At 44.4% G+C, this 16454-nt stretch overlaps 2 protein-coding genes across 2 annotated transcripts; both read right to left on the bottom strand.

Moving 5' to 3' along the window:
- Positions 1-9: 9 nt before the first annotated feature.
- LOC8043597 (hydroxymethylglutaryl-CoA lyase, mitochondrial) lies at positions 10-6522 on the bottom strand. Its single transcript, XM_002400208.5, has 9 exons — positions 6248-6522; positions 5513-5584; positions 5291-5398; positions 4078-4173; positions 3632-3690; positions 3433-3522; positions 2493-2667; positions 1431-1634; positions 10-573 (listed from the first exon to the last, which is right to left on the bottom strand). The coding sequence occupies exons 1-9, from the start codon at positions 6326-6328 to the stop codon at positions 472-474; spliced, it is 987 nt and encodes a 328-aa protein (XP_002400252.4). The 5' UTR covers positions 6329-6522; the 3' UTR covers positions 10-471.
- A 589-nt stretch (positions 6523-7111) lies between these two features.
- LOC8043598 lies at positions 7112-8781 on the bottom strand. Its single transcript, XM_002400209.5, has one exon. It carries the CDS (start codon positions 8669-8671, stop codon positions 7670-7672), a length of 1002 nt encoding a protein of 333 aa, XP_002400253.3. The 5' UTR covers positions 8672-8781; the 3' UTR covers positions 7112-7669.
- Between the last annotated feature and the right edge of the window lie 7673 nt (positions 8782-16454).

Raw genomic sequence — 16454 nt, forward strand, 5'->3', positions numbered from 1 at the left:
GACAGACCGTAACATTTTACTTTTAATTTATTCAAACATAAAATCCTATACAGTATGTACAAAGGAATGAACTCGGTAGAGCTCAGATTGTCGAAGCATAGACGGTAAAATTGGCAGCCTGACTCAAAGTGGAATGCCAGTGAGCCATCGCATCAGGCACACAATGTTCTCTGTGCCGTAATAAATAAGCAAAACAAAAACACTATCGTCCAAGGAGACGCTCGCACATTCTTTCGTAACGTATTGCTGCGAACGCCGCTTGTTGGCAGAAAACATTCACAATACCGGCTCCTGCCCCCAAAGCACATCTTCAAAAAAACCTTCATCTCGGTCCTCAGTTGTACAATAAGTTAAATCGCCTCATCCCATCAATAAATAAGCTGAAAGCTTGTCATAAATATTAAAACACTCGGAATCATCCCTCCCCTAGGTAGGTGCGAGAGCATGCTGATGGAATGGCAGGTGGCTTGGTTAAAGTCGACTAAGGGCACGGGCCACTTTGGAGTTGTTCGGCCTGTTCAGAGCCTTGCAGATGAACTCTCCTGCACCAATCACCTTCTGCAGATCCACGCCCTTTGAGAAAGGAAGAGAAATGACACCATGTCAACGAAAGTTCTTGAGAGAGTTCTACGAGAAAACACTTATGCCTTCACCTGGAAGTAGCAAAGTGAAATTGGGTACCCACAGCGGCTAAATTAACAACTAAATAATGAATATCTTGCGCATATATGATAGAATTAAAAGCTGCGTTCAATCTTTTCCCTGCTGTGGGAAGCTTTCCAGAACGCTCGACCAACCTCGGGCACGGTATACCGTCCCAGAAAAAAGTCTGGAAGCTTCCACTTGCATACTTTATTATTTGGTTCCTTTAGAACAGCAATGAAAGTGCAACAATACTCATGCTAGAGATTCAAGTTGAGCTTGTTTTTGACCTCCAACTTAAAATTGTGTAGCAATGTCTCCAGACTTCATCAAAGGCCACGAATAATATACAGTACCAGCGGCCAAAGTAGCCACCAGGGTTTCTAAGCAAAGCATAACCGCAATGTGCGCAAAGCTGTGCTACATAGAAAAAAAATCCTGAAATGTCTGGAGGAAAATTAGCATTCCCGTGCGAATCCACGTTAATGTTGCAGCGACGACACCCTATCATACCCCAATGTCTCCTTATGTATAGTATTGCACTTCACGTGGAGGGACCATCACCAATGTCTGCTCGGAGAGTAACATGCCGATCTAAATCTATAAAACTACCTGGATAGACATGCATCACATGATTATACCACCATAGTCACGTGACACCGTCATGTGATGTCACAGTAACACGACGCAATGTCACCGTGTCATGCGACGATATTGACGACGACCTCTAACGGCCGTTGCCGTAAAAGTGTCCCACACCATTTGAGGCAGGCAGAGAGGGCACTCACAGTGGGTATCCCCATGCCATGGAGCATGTAGAGCACGTCCTCGGTGGCCACGTTTCCGGAGGCCCCCCTGGCGTACGGACACCCGCCGAGGCCGGCCACCGAGCTGTCCACGGTCGCTATGCCCATGGCCATGGCAGTCAGAATGTTGGCTAACGCCTGGCCGTAGGTGTCGTGGCAGTGAACTGCTAGTGCGCTGGCGGGAACCTGGAACGAGACGAGAGCGACGCTTTGTGAGCACTTCCCTGGCACAACGACGGCGCTTATTACTGTATAGAGCTTTCAAGCTTCTGACGCACCAAGATGAAATTAGAAATCAAGAGGCAGGGCTTGTTTCTAAAAAATACAATGGTTCCGTACTTACACGAGCCTCGCTCGAACCGAACCACGTGCTACTTTGGCAAACCTAAACAATGAATGCCTTTTGTCCCAGTAAAGGCTATCAATACAACAAAACCAAAAAAAAGAGATTGAATAATATTTTCGTTTTATGTTTTTGTGCAAGTGGCTTCATTATATTATAGTAGAGAGTCATGACCAACACACAAACTGCTCTAAGATGCCTCGTCTTAAAACTGTAGGTAAGCTTGCCAAAACTTCGAACAGCGTCCAACAAAGCTCACTGCTAGTAGATGAATCCTGAAGAATCTAACTATTAGCAATGATTTTTGAGGCTCGTATTCCTTTACAACTACACTCCATTTTGTCTACTCAGAAGTAAAAAAAAGAAATCGTTAGGCAAAAAATATTGGTGGCAAGCCTTCACCTACAAAGTAATATAATGCATAGAATTGTATAAATTGGTTTAGAAGACATTATAAACATGATGTCAACTCATGGTGTCATGGGACATCATGCAACGAGTGACCACCATATAATGTTCCATGGAGCATGCATGAAACAACAGAATGATACATTTTTGGTCATACTGACTTTCATTATAAAACATTCCCAACTTAAAAAAAAAGCAAGTTTAAAGAATCTTTGGTCGGAAACATGAGCAACAGGAGTCAAATCCTTCACAGCCTGAAAGAGACAGAGAGTGTCCACAAAGGGAAAGCCCACCTGTTGCAGAACCGCCTGCAGCATGGGCCTCATGGTGCCAGGGGTGCCGACCCCGATGGTGTCCCCCAGGGAGATCTCGTAGCATCCGGCCCTGTACAGCATGCCGGCCACCTTGGCCACCACCTCAGGGGCCACCGGGCCCTCGTAGGGACAGCCCACCACACAGGACACGTACCTGCGCATCCGAAAGGACACCCTCAAAGTTTAGCAGAGGAAACCTCAAGTGTAGCGCTCATAACTAACTAGAGCAACTGTGAACGTAGCTGAAGGCCTGTTCATAAGGATAACAGGTAACTGAGTAGGTAATGACCACTAGCAAGTATGGAGGACACTATACATTTTGCTTGTAAGTAACAAGAACTGCAGCATAGTTCAAGGCCTGCTTATGAGGAAAGGGATCCATATAAGGGCCATAAGTTAAGCTGCATGGATGTTTGCAGTCCCATAACTAAGCTAGCAGTGTGGCTGTAAAGGTAAGTAAAGATGCCTGCAAAAAGCCCTGCAAGGGCTTTTTGCAGGCATCTTTATTTACCTTTACAGCCACACTGATTTCAGGCCAAGGACACAGCTGATTTCATTGCTGCATTTACCTATCTGATCTGCTGAGTAAGAACCCCCGATAGTAAAACAGGGGCATGTATGCTGTGTGACACGGTTAGCATGAATGTGTGATACCGGCACCTTTTTGCGTTTTACTCTGACACAGCCCTGACGGGCATCAAATTTCACTCTGTTCGTGTCCTGAACGAACACTTTCAACAAAACCAGTCATTTTGATGACAAGCTTTAAATTCCAAGAGGAAGAAAAAAGAAAAAAAGTGGCGATTGCTTGTTTTTGACAACTGTGTCGCACACCGTACACATATGCCAAACCCTAAGTACACTACGCAGGTGTGTCTCGGCAAACGATTGCCGGCATTCAAATGAAAATGCAGCTCACCCTCTAACTTTGATCCCATTGTCCCTGGCTGCTTCGAGCACATCCGAGAACTTCTTAATGCTCTCCTCAATGCTGCAGTTGATGTTTTTCCTGAAAAGGTTGCATGTTCATTAGATTCTGTGATGGCAGATTATCTCTCAAGGATAAAACAATCTGATAATAATGGCAACTGCACAATCACAAAAAAAAAGGAGCTTACTGAGTGAATGTTTCTGATGCGGCACCAAAAACTGCTATCTCTTTGGCTCCTGCTGCGAGCTGGAAGAAAGAAAAAAAAAGGATAAATGGGAGGATCAGAATATACGGGAATGAAACAAGAAATTACTTTTACTACAAAGATACCTCACAGAGCAGTAAGAATATTAATGTATTCATTTATAGCTGCTGCGCGACATATAAACAATGCGCAAAACTTCCTTCTATTCTTGAGGTGGAAACGAGTATAGGTACTCATACTTAGTAAAACTACTGACATACTAATAACGAGTTGGGTAGGGGAAATTTATTTCACTACAGAGAGGTTTGACTGATAAAAAAAAAATTACCCATGATTATAAAAGACAAAATAAACAAAAAAGAAGAAAAACAAAAAAAAAGTGCAAAACATTAATTAAAGATAGTTTTAAAAATTGTAAAGAAGCTTACTGCATCTTTGAAACCTTTCATGTTTGGAACCAGGACAGGGTAACTGACGCCTTTCTGCATTTGAATGCCTGTCAACACTTCTGTGTGGTCTGCCATCTGAAAAACACAAAAAGACATAATGAGTTAGGAGTATGACAACATGACACAAGCTACACATATCCAATGTTCGGTTGTGCCTAGCAATAAACTTTTTGCTGCTCTTAGAAGTGTTTGAGTCAAAGATCCTCAGCGATGAGTTGCTTTCTTGGACGGCACTGAACTAAATAGAAAACCAAGAGTCTCAAGGGCAGAGGAGATAAGGCAGCGAGACTAACGCCAGACAATCTCCCAACCCCAACCGTGTCGACCGAGCCTAGCGCGATGTCACGCCGTTCCCTTATCGGACGATGGGCAACTCACATCCTTGACACACTAAATACGTTGTACGTCGGTATGGTGATTGGCACCTGTAAGTAATGACGTAGGTACTTTTGTAAACTAGAAAAGGGAAGGTTAAAAAACTCTAGTAACAACTGCAGTTCATTGTTGGGGCTGTCTTTAAAAATGAGCCTATAAACGGCATTGGTGTGCAAGTAACACATCTCTTTTTTGTTCCTCGGTTTCAAGCTTTCAAGATATCGGATGTCCACCAACCTGCCTCTATGTTCCCTGCTATTTCTACAAGGCCTATATTTTTATCACAAAATAGATAATTTAATCATTGACAGAGTATTGTTTAAAAAAAAATAACACATGCTGAATTTTTTTTTTTTTTTTGTGGACATAGAGATTTGGTTTTGTACTCTTAGGATGCGTGCTCCCATAGAGAGGTCTGAAATGTCACATGACAGAACTAAATGTCTATCAAGCAAAGCCGGGAATAATGCTGGTTTTCTCAGGTTTATAAAAGAAAGAACAGTCAAAAGTACATATTCCTCGTTCAAGTTTTGCTTTGTGGTTAGTAATGCACTATCCGAAATTTCGTACTACATTATTCTATGGCTGCACCAAAAAACTGTAAATGTAAAGATTACAATTTTTTTTTTTTCTTTCAAGAATTTAGCGAACTTTTACAGCAGGTGATATGAGAATCAACAAAAAACAAACACAGCTACAATTTCAGCAAAACATCACAGGAAATTAGAATAGCATTAACAAAAAAACAAGTCCGGCTTCGACTCTAGCAAAGCGTCACAGGAAATGGTGTGAGCATTAGAAAAAAAGAAATGCTCACCTGCGGAACCCATTTCGGAGAAACAAAGCTAGTAGCCTCAACAACAGGGAGTCCCGAGCCAGAGAGCCGATTGATGAGTTCAATCTTGGTTTGAGTTGGAACTATCTCCTGCAAGGGACGCATGCACACAACCTGTCAGTCACTCCATCAATCAACATAGCTAACGAGCAATTAAAGGGGCAAAAGGGACCAACTGAGTATAGTAGTAACACACAGACTGACCTTCTCGTTTTGTAGTCCATCTCGAGCTCCTACTTCCACCACTTTGACATAATCCGGAAAGCTGCCGATGTTCTGGAAAAGGGGGTTAACGTAATGGTTAGCGCATGTGTGAAATTAGATGCTAAGTTAACTAACTTAAAAAAAAAAAAAAATATATATGAATGCACTGGAGTTTGCTGAATTCAGCAAAGCCGCAACTAAATTACTTGCTCAAGAAAGTCGAGAAGGAATTCCACAACCCCGCGATCGTACACATACCCTGTGCTGCGTGAACGGCTGCGTGGTAGGTCCGAAGTTTTCGACAACCATTGTGGCTAAAAAGCGGTTATGATATTTTCACAAGCACGGACGCGTTGAGGGGTAAACGTAGAGGCAATCACTTCGAGCACAGCGCAGCACGACCGATCACAGGAAGACGCGACGACCTAATAGCATTTCGCCATTCCCGGGCTGCCCTCAAATATACACGCTTATTTTTATTTTCCTGGTTTCGCTTTCACTCGGATTAATGACGTCAACGTCACGCATTCGAGAACGGACCAATCCACGTTCCTTGCGCACGACACGTGATACTGACGCAGGTAGCGCCACTTTCCCCCACAAAATGGGCCCCCGGGGAAGGGGAAAATCGGCTGAGGCCCAACGATTTACATAATAAATCAAACACAAGCTCACATCGACGATGACGATGAACTTTTCGTCAGGGGAGAAACCCGAGAAAAGTTGGTTACCCACCTTGGCCGTAGTGTAGGTCCGGCACATGCGACGAGCGAGGCCGGCGCCTAGGTTCATGAACCCGCCGCATACCGTGAACATGGTCGTTAGTTGTAGCGTCTGAACTTTGCGTTTGTATGCCAATTAAGTATGTTTGTGTCGGTGGAATGCGCGTCCAGCCGGTAACGCTCGACCGACGATACACAGATCAACGGATACACTTTAACGACGACAAGCAGATGGCGAGCAAAAAATCGCCCGATACTTTCTTTGCCGAGGTTGCCAGATGGGACTGCAAAATTGGTCAGTTTCGACTACGTCCACATAGAGCTCGTAAGTGTGCTTAGAGGCAACGTCAGATGAGATAAACGAGCTTTGAAAGATACAGAATGCCGGTATACACGTTTGCAGCACAGGTTTTAGTGTATATTGCGTCGGTGCGTGCTAAGAAAGAGGGAGGGGGAAAGAAGGAAGAATGCAAATAAAAACGAAACTGAAAGTGCGCCTCCGTGTGCTAGTTTCATGCGAGCCAATGTTGATGCGATCGTATGGTCAATATGGTTAATTGCATTCTCGATACGTTTTTAATAGATTTCCGTGTATGTTGTTGCTTTTATCGTTGGAACAAATAACCGTGTTTGTGGTGAACTGCTTTACTGTAAATTACTGTTGTTTCTGTTTTTCCACATAGTTGCAACCAGAGGAATAACAAATAATCTAAAAAAAAAAAAAAATGAAATGAAAATTGAAAGATTTCAATAAATGGTTACATAATATGAAAAGGCGTTGATGGCACTTTCATTGTCGTAGTGCCACCTAAATATAAGACAGAGTCTAAAAAATAGAAGAACCTAAAATGAGTAAAATATATACGTTGTATGCTTTGTACTGAAACAATTATATTTATTTCATCCGAGTCGATCACACATAAAAATATATATTTGCTTAGTGCCTTCTGCGAAAACTTAGGTGTAGCAATTAACTCCCAGTGTCCTTAATTCATCTGGCTAAAGCGCCTAACAAAAAAAAAAAAGTATAAATAGGGAATATGGTTTAAAATCCCAGTCCTTACTAACAAGAAGACCAAAGCACAGAAGTTTTTCCTTGAGAGTTGACTGGACCTTGCAAAGTTCCAAGCACGTATCCTTAGAGTACATAACTAGATATTTATGCCCACTAAAGAAAATCTCATAATTTCTCAGCGTGAGCGATTCCCGCTGAACAATATTCCATCAACGAGAAACCATGATGCCAATATCCACAATAACAACGTCGTGCCAAATTATATTTGACAGTGGCGCACGTAGAAGGCAGATTTCGAGGGCACGTAGCGCGATATCGTAACGAACAACCAGACGCAGCCAGATGCTCGTAGATACTAGACGATTTTCAACTGTGGGCGCAAGGTTCATCTGATGAACGAAAGACAAGAAGCAGATTTTCTCAAGTACAGCGAGGGTACTTCGGTTCGTGGTCGAGAAACCACCGCACATCTTTCAGCTCGGACGCACCGAGTTTGGTGGTACCGAAGAGCACCAACCGCGCCATCTGACCGAAAGTCCGGTTGTAGTGTGCCACAGTATGCACGTCTAGTTTGCCGAACCTGTCCGACGGCACCAGGTACTCCCGATGGCGGAACAGGAGGTGAATAGCGTAATAGCCTCGCCACTGACCCGTGCACACAGCGTAGAGCAGATGCGCCAGATTGTGGACACCAAAGTCGAAAGGGACGCGATGTACCAGGTAAGGTCTAGGTACCAGGATCATCTCGGTCGGCAGCTGACCAGCGTTCCAGTACCAGCGATCCGGTCGATAGTACCGGTACGAATCCTGCCAGAACTTGAGGAACCGCGCGTTCCTGTGGGCAACGAGCACTTGGGTACCCAATGACTGCCCCGGATACCAACCCAGTGTCATCTCGTAGTGACGAAACGAGTCTAGAGATTTGACGAGATACGAATCACCGTCCAGAAAGATGCCGCCGTACTGGCGAAGTACCCGGAGTCGCGCAATGTCCGACGCGTGGTAGACTGAGCTCAGAGTCTTGCCGAAGATGTAGCGGGGCCGCCGAAGCAGTTTGAGTGACAGACCCGGAATGTCGCTGACCAACGGCCAGTGTGGGCCCTTCCTGGCGGCGTCGCACTCGTCGCAGTGGATCATGAGGGATTCGGGTCGCTGGTGAATCCAAGCAGCGCGGATGCAGACTGCATTGACGAACGACAGCGACGCGTTGCCCAGTCGCACGAAATGCACCACGTTGGGCACCACGAAGTGACTGAAGCCCGTCACGTTGTTGGCGTAAGTGAAGTCCACAAGATCGCCCGCCCACCAGTTCCTCGTGTCCACCAAAAGACGATCCGGTCCAACTCTTACGAGATACAGCACGATAAGGAAGCCGGTTAGTAGAACGATCCAAACGACAACAAATCGACGAAGGCGGACCATTGTAAATAGACATGGCGTACGCGTGCAAGCGTCGAGTGCGCAGGCCGCCGCCCCTCCAACGCGAACGCGCAAACCGGCTTCCACGCCCGCGTACAGTTGATCGGCAGCTCCCGCCAGGAAAGACTACATGATACGCTAGACTCCACGCCTTCGCCTATGACTGGCGTTTTTAGCGGCTGCGAGGATGGCGCCATTATTCATGAGGGCAAATTTAAACGTTGCTGATTTCGTTTACTGAGTTGGCTGCAGTGGCTAGCTCCGCGTTTGAAGCAGACGCAGTGTCTTGTCGGGGGGAAAAGGATATGCATTCTGGAAGACGCATAAAGTTCCACAAACATGATAATCCCAAATAGTAGTCGCTGTCAATCATTCACTGAATGGCGACTGCGAAAGGCAGAAACCGATCTACTGAAAGAGAAAAATGCATACAAGGACCTTTCCAAACGCGCCCGAAACCGAGAAGTAGCACCCTACTTTTCCACCTGACAGTAGACAAAGGCTCAAGGCTTCTTTTGACGTCATCGACGTTCCATTAAGAGCTTGGCGAAAGGAACATAGTTCTGGTAAGTCTACTCCAGGGTCAAATTGTGCAACATGTAGCCTCGGACATCAACAAAAACAAAACGACGCAGATCCTGTTTATATTTACGGCTATTTGTTTGGATTCCTTCGAAGGGGCCAGTTGACCTTTGATATCTGCTGTGTCTTGTCGGCGAGACCAAATCGGCAAAAACCGGATTTGCGAAACTTGCCTCTTCGTATATTATTTCCTTCACTCTCTCTCTCTCTCTCTCTCTCGTTTGAAAACCAGGCAAGAGGATGTTGCCCCCTATTCCCCTACCGGGTTCATGGTGTCGTTTTTTTAAGCGGCGCGCGTGTGCTTCGGAAAGGGGCAGAGCAGAAAAATAGAGAAGAAATTCTGTATTTGGGTGAACTCAGATTGGGGAGGGAGGAAAAAGGGGGGGGGGGGGGGGGGGGCATTCGGATGGAAGGTAGGGCAAAAGGCCACAAAATCGAACGAGAGCTCCCTTACAAAGTTATCGGTGCAGATCAGCCAGCAATCAGGCCGTACACAAAAGCAGCACAACTTGATCGAGGTTGAGTTCGAGGGAATGATCATTAAACAGAAATGACCAGAGGTTAGAACATATGTATATATTCACTCTATCGATGCGATGGCCACCAGACCTGGCATCTTCGTTTCTTTATGGCGATGAGATAATGGTTGTGGCGGTGAAGATCCTCATATGGAGTGTGTTCCAGTTTACCTCCGGCAACGTAAGCCAAGGGCTATCTAAGAACGTTAGTTCTTTGTTGGGAGTCACCAGCCGGGTACGTCCAATCCATAAGGCTCCAGTGTATTAAATCTTTTTGGAGAGGCTTCCAGGAATCTTCTCTTTGACTAGGCAGAGCGAGCTTGCACTCCCACAGGATGTGGTGTAGTTTGGGGACGGTCCCCTCTTCTTTGCACTTTTGACACTTACGTCCAGGGGGAGGGGCAAAGGGCTCCAATCTTTGGAGTCTAGCTAGGTATATATGACTTATGTAGACTGACGAGCGTGTTGGTTGAGTTGAGGAACAGCGAAAGAATAGGACAGAGGTGGGACGAGGGCCGACGTACTCTTTCTTTCATGAAAGAAAGTGTACGTTTTCCCTCGTCCCACCACCGGTGTCTTATTCTTTCGGTGCTTTTCTGAAAGTAATTCTTACGTAACATTTTTTTTAATCTTTGTTATATTTTATTCTACACAAGAACAAAATCACTCGCATAAAACAAAAAAAAAAAAACAAGACGGTGATTAAAGAAGAGTTGCGGCATGAAATTGTGTGCTACAGGGAATTGAGCTTGAACTAATATGCAAAATCATGCAGGTGTGAAAGCAGCAGCAAAAACCAATGACAGTCAATTCTGCTTATTTGTTTAACATACTGCAGTAGATCGAATATTATGCTGAGTCCGTTGCAACCTAAGAACGAAGGGCGAGGGTAAGACGGGCTGGGGAGGAGGAAGCAGACGGAACGCTAAAGAAGAGAGGGGGAGACCTCCTTCTCTCTTTAGCGTTCCGTCTGCTTCCGTCTGCTTCCGTTTCCCCGGCCCGTCTTACCCTCGCCCTTCGTTCTTAGGTTGCAACAGACAGTATGTAAACTGTGACGTGGTATCAACTCTTACGCCGGGCCCGTATCACTGGTCATGTTAGGATCGAGCAATAACGCGAAGGTCGTACAACACCTGCATACGTGTGAGATCTAGATCGTGTCGAAACCGCTGGCAGAGTTGAAGCTTCAACTGCCGGCAAATTAAAAATCAATTGACGCGCTGTCGGATTCCATGACGTCAAGGAAGAGCGGAGATAATCGGAATTTTCTTGCATTCCGCTTCCAATGCCTGCAGCGCCGGGAGGAGGAAGTTGTGTAAGCACGCATGCGGTATGGCTTCCTACGCGTTGTTGCTTCATGTCACTTTGCCCCTTGTCTTCTTGCTTCACCGTCAGCGTACGGCGAAACATGACGTTGAGAAAGCTAGACACGCGCGCGGTGAGGAAGTACCATCTACACACAAAGCTTCATTTTGCAATCGAAATAAAACCCGACCACGACCTACATACCTGCGTACATACTTCGCCCCCAAGCAACTTCTTCGGCATTCGTTGTCTTCGTGGGCTTTGCTCTACTCCCGGCTAAACCAATCACTCATAAAGAGAAAAAGCGCAGGATCGCGACTCATTCACAGCGCGTGATTGGCTTAAGTCGATCGATGAAAGTGAATGGACAAAGAGGAGGAACGCCGTGACGAGGCACTTTTGGCACTGCTTGGTTGGCGGATCGTGCGTAAGCTGCGGTAGGACTTGGACAAGAATCGCGTTCTGCGCGCTGCCATCTTTGTCTGCTGAGCTGTGGAACGCCTTGTGAGCATGCGCTGTTGTCTGCAGATGCTGCGCATGCGTCCACAACTCAGTGACTCGACTTTTTTTTCCCGCGATGGAATGGTCTATATACCACGAATAATATCACGCAAATCCGTTTGCCAATTTTTCTGATGTGCTGTTGGTGATGTTGTTGGGGAGGCAGAGGCTTTGTCAAGCAACTAAAAAGTTGCTTTTTTTCTCTTCTTCCCCTCTCCATTTTGGAAAAAAAAAAAAATTGGAGTTTGAATTGAAAATGAAGTTTTACACACAAAACAAATTTTACTCTCTTAAAACGCGTGTGCTGAAGACATGCACCCATGGCTACACACTTTTAGCAGCCTTATTTTGAGCGATGCACCCATTTTAATCGTAGGATAGCGTGCTTTTGCATGGAACAGCCTTCGTATGTTAAAGGGTGCGAAAAGGGGAAAGGGGGAAAAAGTGATACAGTAAAGTCGCACTTTAAAACAGCTTTAGCGGAGGTTGTTTTAGATACTATGTCGAATTATAACAGTCTGTACCAATTCCTTTTACTAGGAGATACATTCTTAGAACTTAGATATGTCATGCTTTACGCGAAGTATTGACGAGAACAATGCGTACTTGTAACATTTTTAATTGCGGTGACGGTCGTCTGCGAATAAGCGCCTCTGAATTGTCGAATATATAAGACAGTCAACGGGGTCGCGATTTGCTGCAGTATCGAGCAACACGGTCGGGGTCGGGGTCGTGATTCCTCTCTTATGCCTGACTTACTGCGTCTGTACTGGCCTTTTCTGTGCACGAGCGAACTGCACGTGGCACTTGTTGCTCGTAAAACAATATCCCTAGAAGACTACTAGGATTGCCATCACCTTACACCCTTCTTGTAACACCCTTGTAACACCTAATACAAACTACAATGTTTTTTTTTTTTTTTTTTTTTTTTTTTGCGTGTAGGTATATTTTGCGCATACGAAGGTTGTTAAAAGACACAAGTTAACGATCCCACGTCCACCTTTTTTGATCTGGATTAGTATGATACACCGGCGTGCGATTGTGTATATGATTACTGCGCAGCTGCCATATAGTCCACTGGCTAAATTACAAATTTAGCAGCGGGGACATCAGACGCTGGTTGGCCAGACCAACTACACGCTCTCTAGCTTCCATAAAACAGATGCCTTTTTGCAAGTTAGTGATTTGATAATTCTCAAAATTCAAACTAATGTACTACATCCAGTGGGGTCGCAACAGGGGGAGGGGGTTTGTATTCTTCCACCATATATATATGGGTGGTTTCATCTCAAATCGTGCAGGCAAAAAGGGTCGAATTTTTAATTTCGATGAAAAAAATATATGTTATGGCGCCGTTTCTAAAACCGCAGTCACCACAAACCGCAAGTTTGTCGGATTTTTTGTTCTCGACTTATGAATTTTTAAAGAGGCCGCGGCGAAAAGCAGTGTTTTTCACACTCGCCGTGGGTCGGATGTTTCGCTTGATCTCCCGCCGTGGATTTTCAGTCCACATTATATTATATTTTTTAAAGCACTCTGTGGACACATTTAAAAGGCTCCAATACCATGAAATAATTTTAGGCGTTTTGCTTTTTTTCTGTAAAAATGTCAAAAACGCCTCCTCGGTCAATTGTTGACGAACTTTGACAATTAATTACTGGCGATCTACTTGGGTTACACCGATTTTTTTTATGTCCACGGAGAGCCCAAAACACGCTCTTTATATTTATTATAAAATGACTCGGCTGTATAAAATATCCTTTGCGGTACGTTAACGTTAATATTATGCAAAAACCACAAAGTACCATTTTTGAAATCGATTTTCTCAAAAAACCCATTTTTTATTTTTTTTATTTTTTGTTCAAATGTAGATATGATAGTTGTCTACACGAAAATCAACCCTAGAAAGTGTATATTTTGTTTGTATGTTTTATATTTAGGCCTCAATATCGGAAAAAAAACGTCTTTGTTTTGCGAGACCTAAGTCAGACATTGCGACCCATGCGTCTCTATGAATTGTGAAAAAGTTTTCTTGAATTTTCTTCTGCATTTTGTAATCAATTATAAACGAATTTTGTGGTATTGATTATTTATGTATGTTTTGATAAGAGCGGGAACCACGAGATACATATCTAACCAAATCAGCAGGCCTAGTAGACTTTCAATAACCAAAAGGCACAGACGTTCTATTGTTTCGATTTATAAAGCTTTCACAGTAAACTAGCACGACTAGCTTTTAGCTGTCATATTACTAAGACAAAGAAAGTCACCACATCCGTCGATATGTTATATACAATTCTTTCCGAAACCAAACACTGGGGGTTTGTTCACCGCACATCGCACAGGTCACCAGGGGATGTCCTTTCACTTCCGTAATACACAAAAGTGGTGACACAGAAACGGTCCGAAACACACAGAGAGTGTGTCATGGAGAGGGGTAGGAAATAAAAATAAATAAATAGGAATTAAATTGCCCAACTGCGATCTTAACGAAAATTGCGTTTAAAAAAAATAAAGTATTTAGTTTCGAGTGGTGGCAAGGCGATAGGTCCACGCCTGGTGGAGAGTCAGACAAAGAAGTCGACGGCACGTAAAGGTAAAACAAAAAAAAAAAATCAATAATTTAATAAAGACGGGAAAACTCAGCCGCACATGGCAAGAACATAAACCAACTCCTCCGGGCATTCCCTAAATGGGACGCAACCAAATGCGTGCGAACACGCTCTCTACATCACCACCTAGGCCGCTACGCCATGACAAAATAGACCCAACAACTGAACAGTGCTAACAAACAGTTAGCAAGAAAACATTGAAAAAAAAAAAAAAACGTTCAAAAACGCACCCGAGAAACTAAGTTCAGCGGGGCGAAGAAACACACACGAGTCGGTCCCACGACACTGAAGTCTGGCAGGATGACGGCGTCCAGATGATGCTCGAATCTGTTTTTCCCTCTATTACGCACATCCACGACGGCTTTTAGGAACAGTGGCTGTGCGAAAGAAAGTGAAGAATAGATTCGAGCAGGCGATGCGCGAGAAGGTAACCGAGACTATGCCTGAAGCTTCATATCGGGAGAGGAGCTTTCGAGGTAGTTTCTGCAGCTACTCAAACTTTCTCTTTCCCCTTCCCTTTTTCAAAAGAACACGTCAGCCGGCGCTGACTTTTCATCTCGGGAGAAGCCCACTCTTCACAAACGGTTATAGTTGACAAGGAGGCTGACTTCGACCCAACTAGTCTCCGGGCAAAATACAAACACAAGTATATTTACCAACACGCTCGTTTTAATGTCAGTCTCCGGGCTTTGCTGTTTCCAAAAGAGATAGCCCTTTATAAGGACAGAATGAGCGGGTTGGTGGGGATAATTAAACTTAAACAGCCCCTTCTCGTTTTCTTCCTCAAGTTTAATAGATAACCTTTCGGTGCTATCGGATCTCCCCGGAGAGAGAGAGAGAGAGAGAGAGCACGGCCGTTTCAAGGTAAGGATAGGGCGCTCGAAGCTGGGGCAAACAGGCGGTATCGTTTATCGTTTCACGCATGCACAGATGGCTGGTTTCAAATTTCCCCACATCCCTAACGAAACCGGCCCATCTTCGTGTGTGCGTCTGTGGGATTTCTGTCCCGCGCCGCCGGTTTTAGCGCGCACGCGGTGTTGTTTTGGCTGGCAGAACAGTTGTTGACCGTCGATATTGTAAGGCCATGGTGTCCTCATCCTTTCAGGCAACGATTCCTTTGCTTTCCCTTGTGCAATACTCTGACTGACTCCTCCTGAGTGGCTGTCACTGCTCGCCGCGTCAACGACACAATCGTACCATTTCACTCCTCGTGACACAGGGTGCGCTGCTCGCTTTACTGTCACGGGCCGTCCTATCTAACACAACGAGCGCGAAAGGTCGTGGTCATCTGCTGGCTCCGAAAGGGCGGGACGTTCATGCAGGCCAATGAGGGCCCCGAATCAATACGACGTCTGCCGACTCCTACACGTTAAAAATTTACGACACCTGGTGGTCTGTTAAGAAGTGTTGCTTTCTCTTTTTGGAACTCCTCCGATGTAGCTTGCCGCCTATAATAAAATTTAAATAATCAATAAATATAACAGGGTGGAAATACTGTATTTCATTTTTATGTGGGAACGTTGAAAAACATAAAAAAACTATTTCCAAGCTTGTGAAGACGCGCAATTCGTAAGTCCATTTCGTGCCGTAAAAACACGTTTTTGTACGATATTGATGCTTAAATATAAAACATACAAACAAAATATACACTTTCTAGACTTGATTTTCGCGTAGAAAACTATCACATCTACATTTTAACAAAAAATAAAAAAAATAAAAAATGGGTTTTTTGAGAAAATCAATTTCAAAAATGGTACTTTTTGGTTTTCACATAACATTAACGTAAACGTACCGGAAAGAATATTTTATGCAGCCAAGTCATTTTATTATACATATAAAGAACGTGTTTTGGGCTCTCCGTGGACATAAAAAGTATTGATGTAACCCAAGTAGATCGCCGGTAATTAATTGTCAAAGTTCGTCAACAATTGACCGAGGGGGCGTTTTTGACATTTTTACAGAAAAAAAGCAAAACGCCTAAAATTATTTTATGGTATTGGAGCTTTTTAAATGTGTCCACAGAGTGCTTTAAAAAAGATAATATAATGTGGACTGAAAATCCACGGCGGGAGATCAAGCGAAACATCCGACCCACGACGGGTGTGAAAAACACTGCTTTTCGCCGCGGCCTCTTTAAAAATTCATAAGTCGAGAACAAAAAATCCGACGAACTTGCGGTCTGCGGCGACTGCGTTTTTAAAAACGGCTCCAGAACATATATTTTTTTCATCGAAATTAAAAATTCGACCCTTTTTGCCTGCACGATTT

This window comes from Ixodes scapularis, unplaced genomic scaffold (genome assembly GCF_016920785.2).
Source record: "Ixodes scapularis isolate PalLabHiFi unplaced genomic scaffold, ASM1692078v2 PGA_scaffold7__128_contigs__length_106722199, whole genome shotgun sequence".
NCBI lineage: Eukaryota > Metazoa > Arthropoda > Arachnida > Ixodida > Ixodidae > Ixodes > Ixodes scapularis.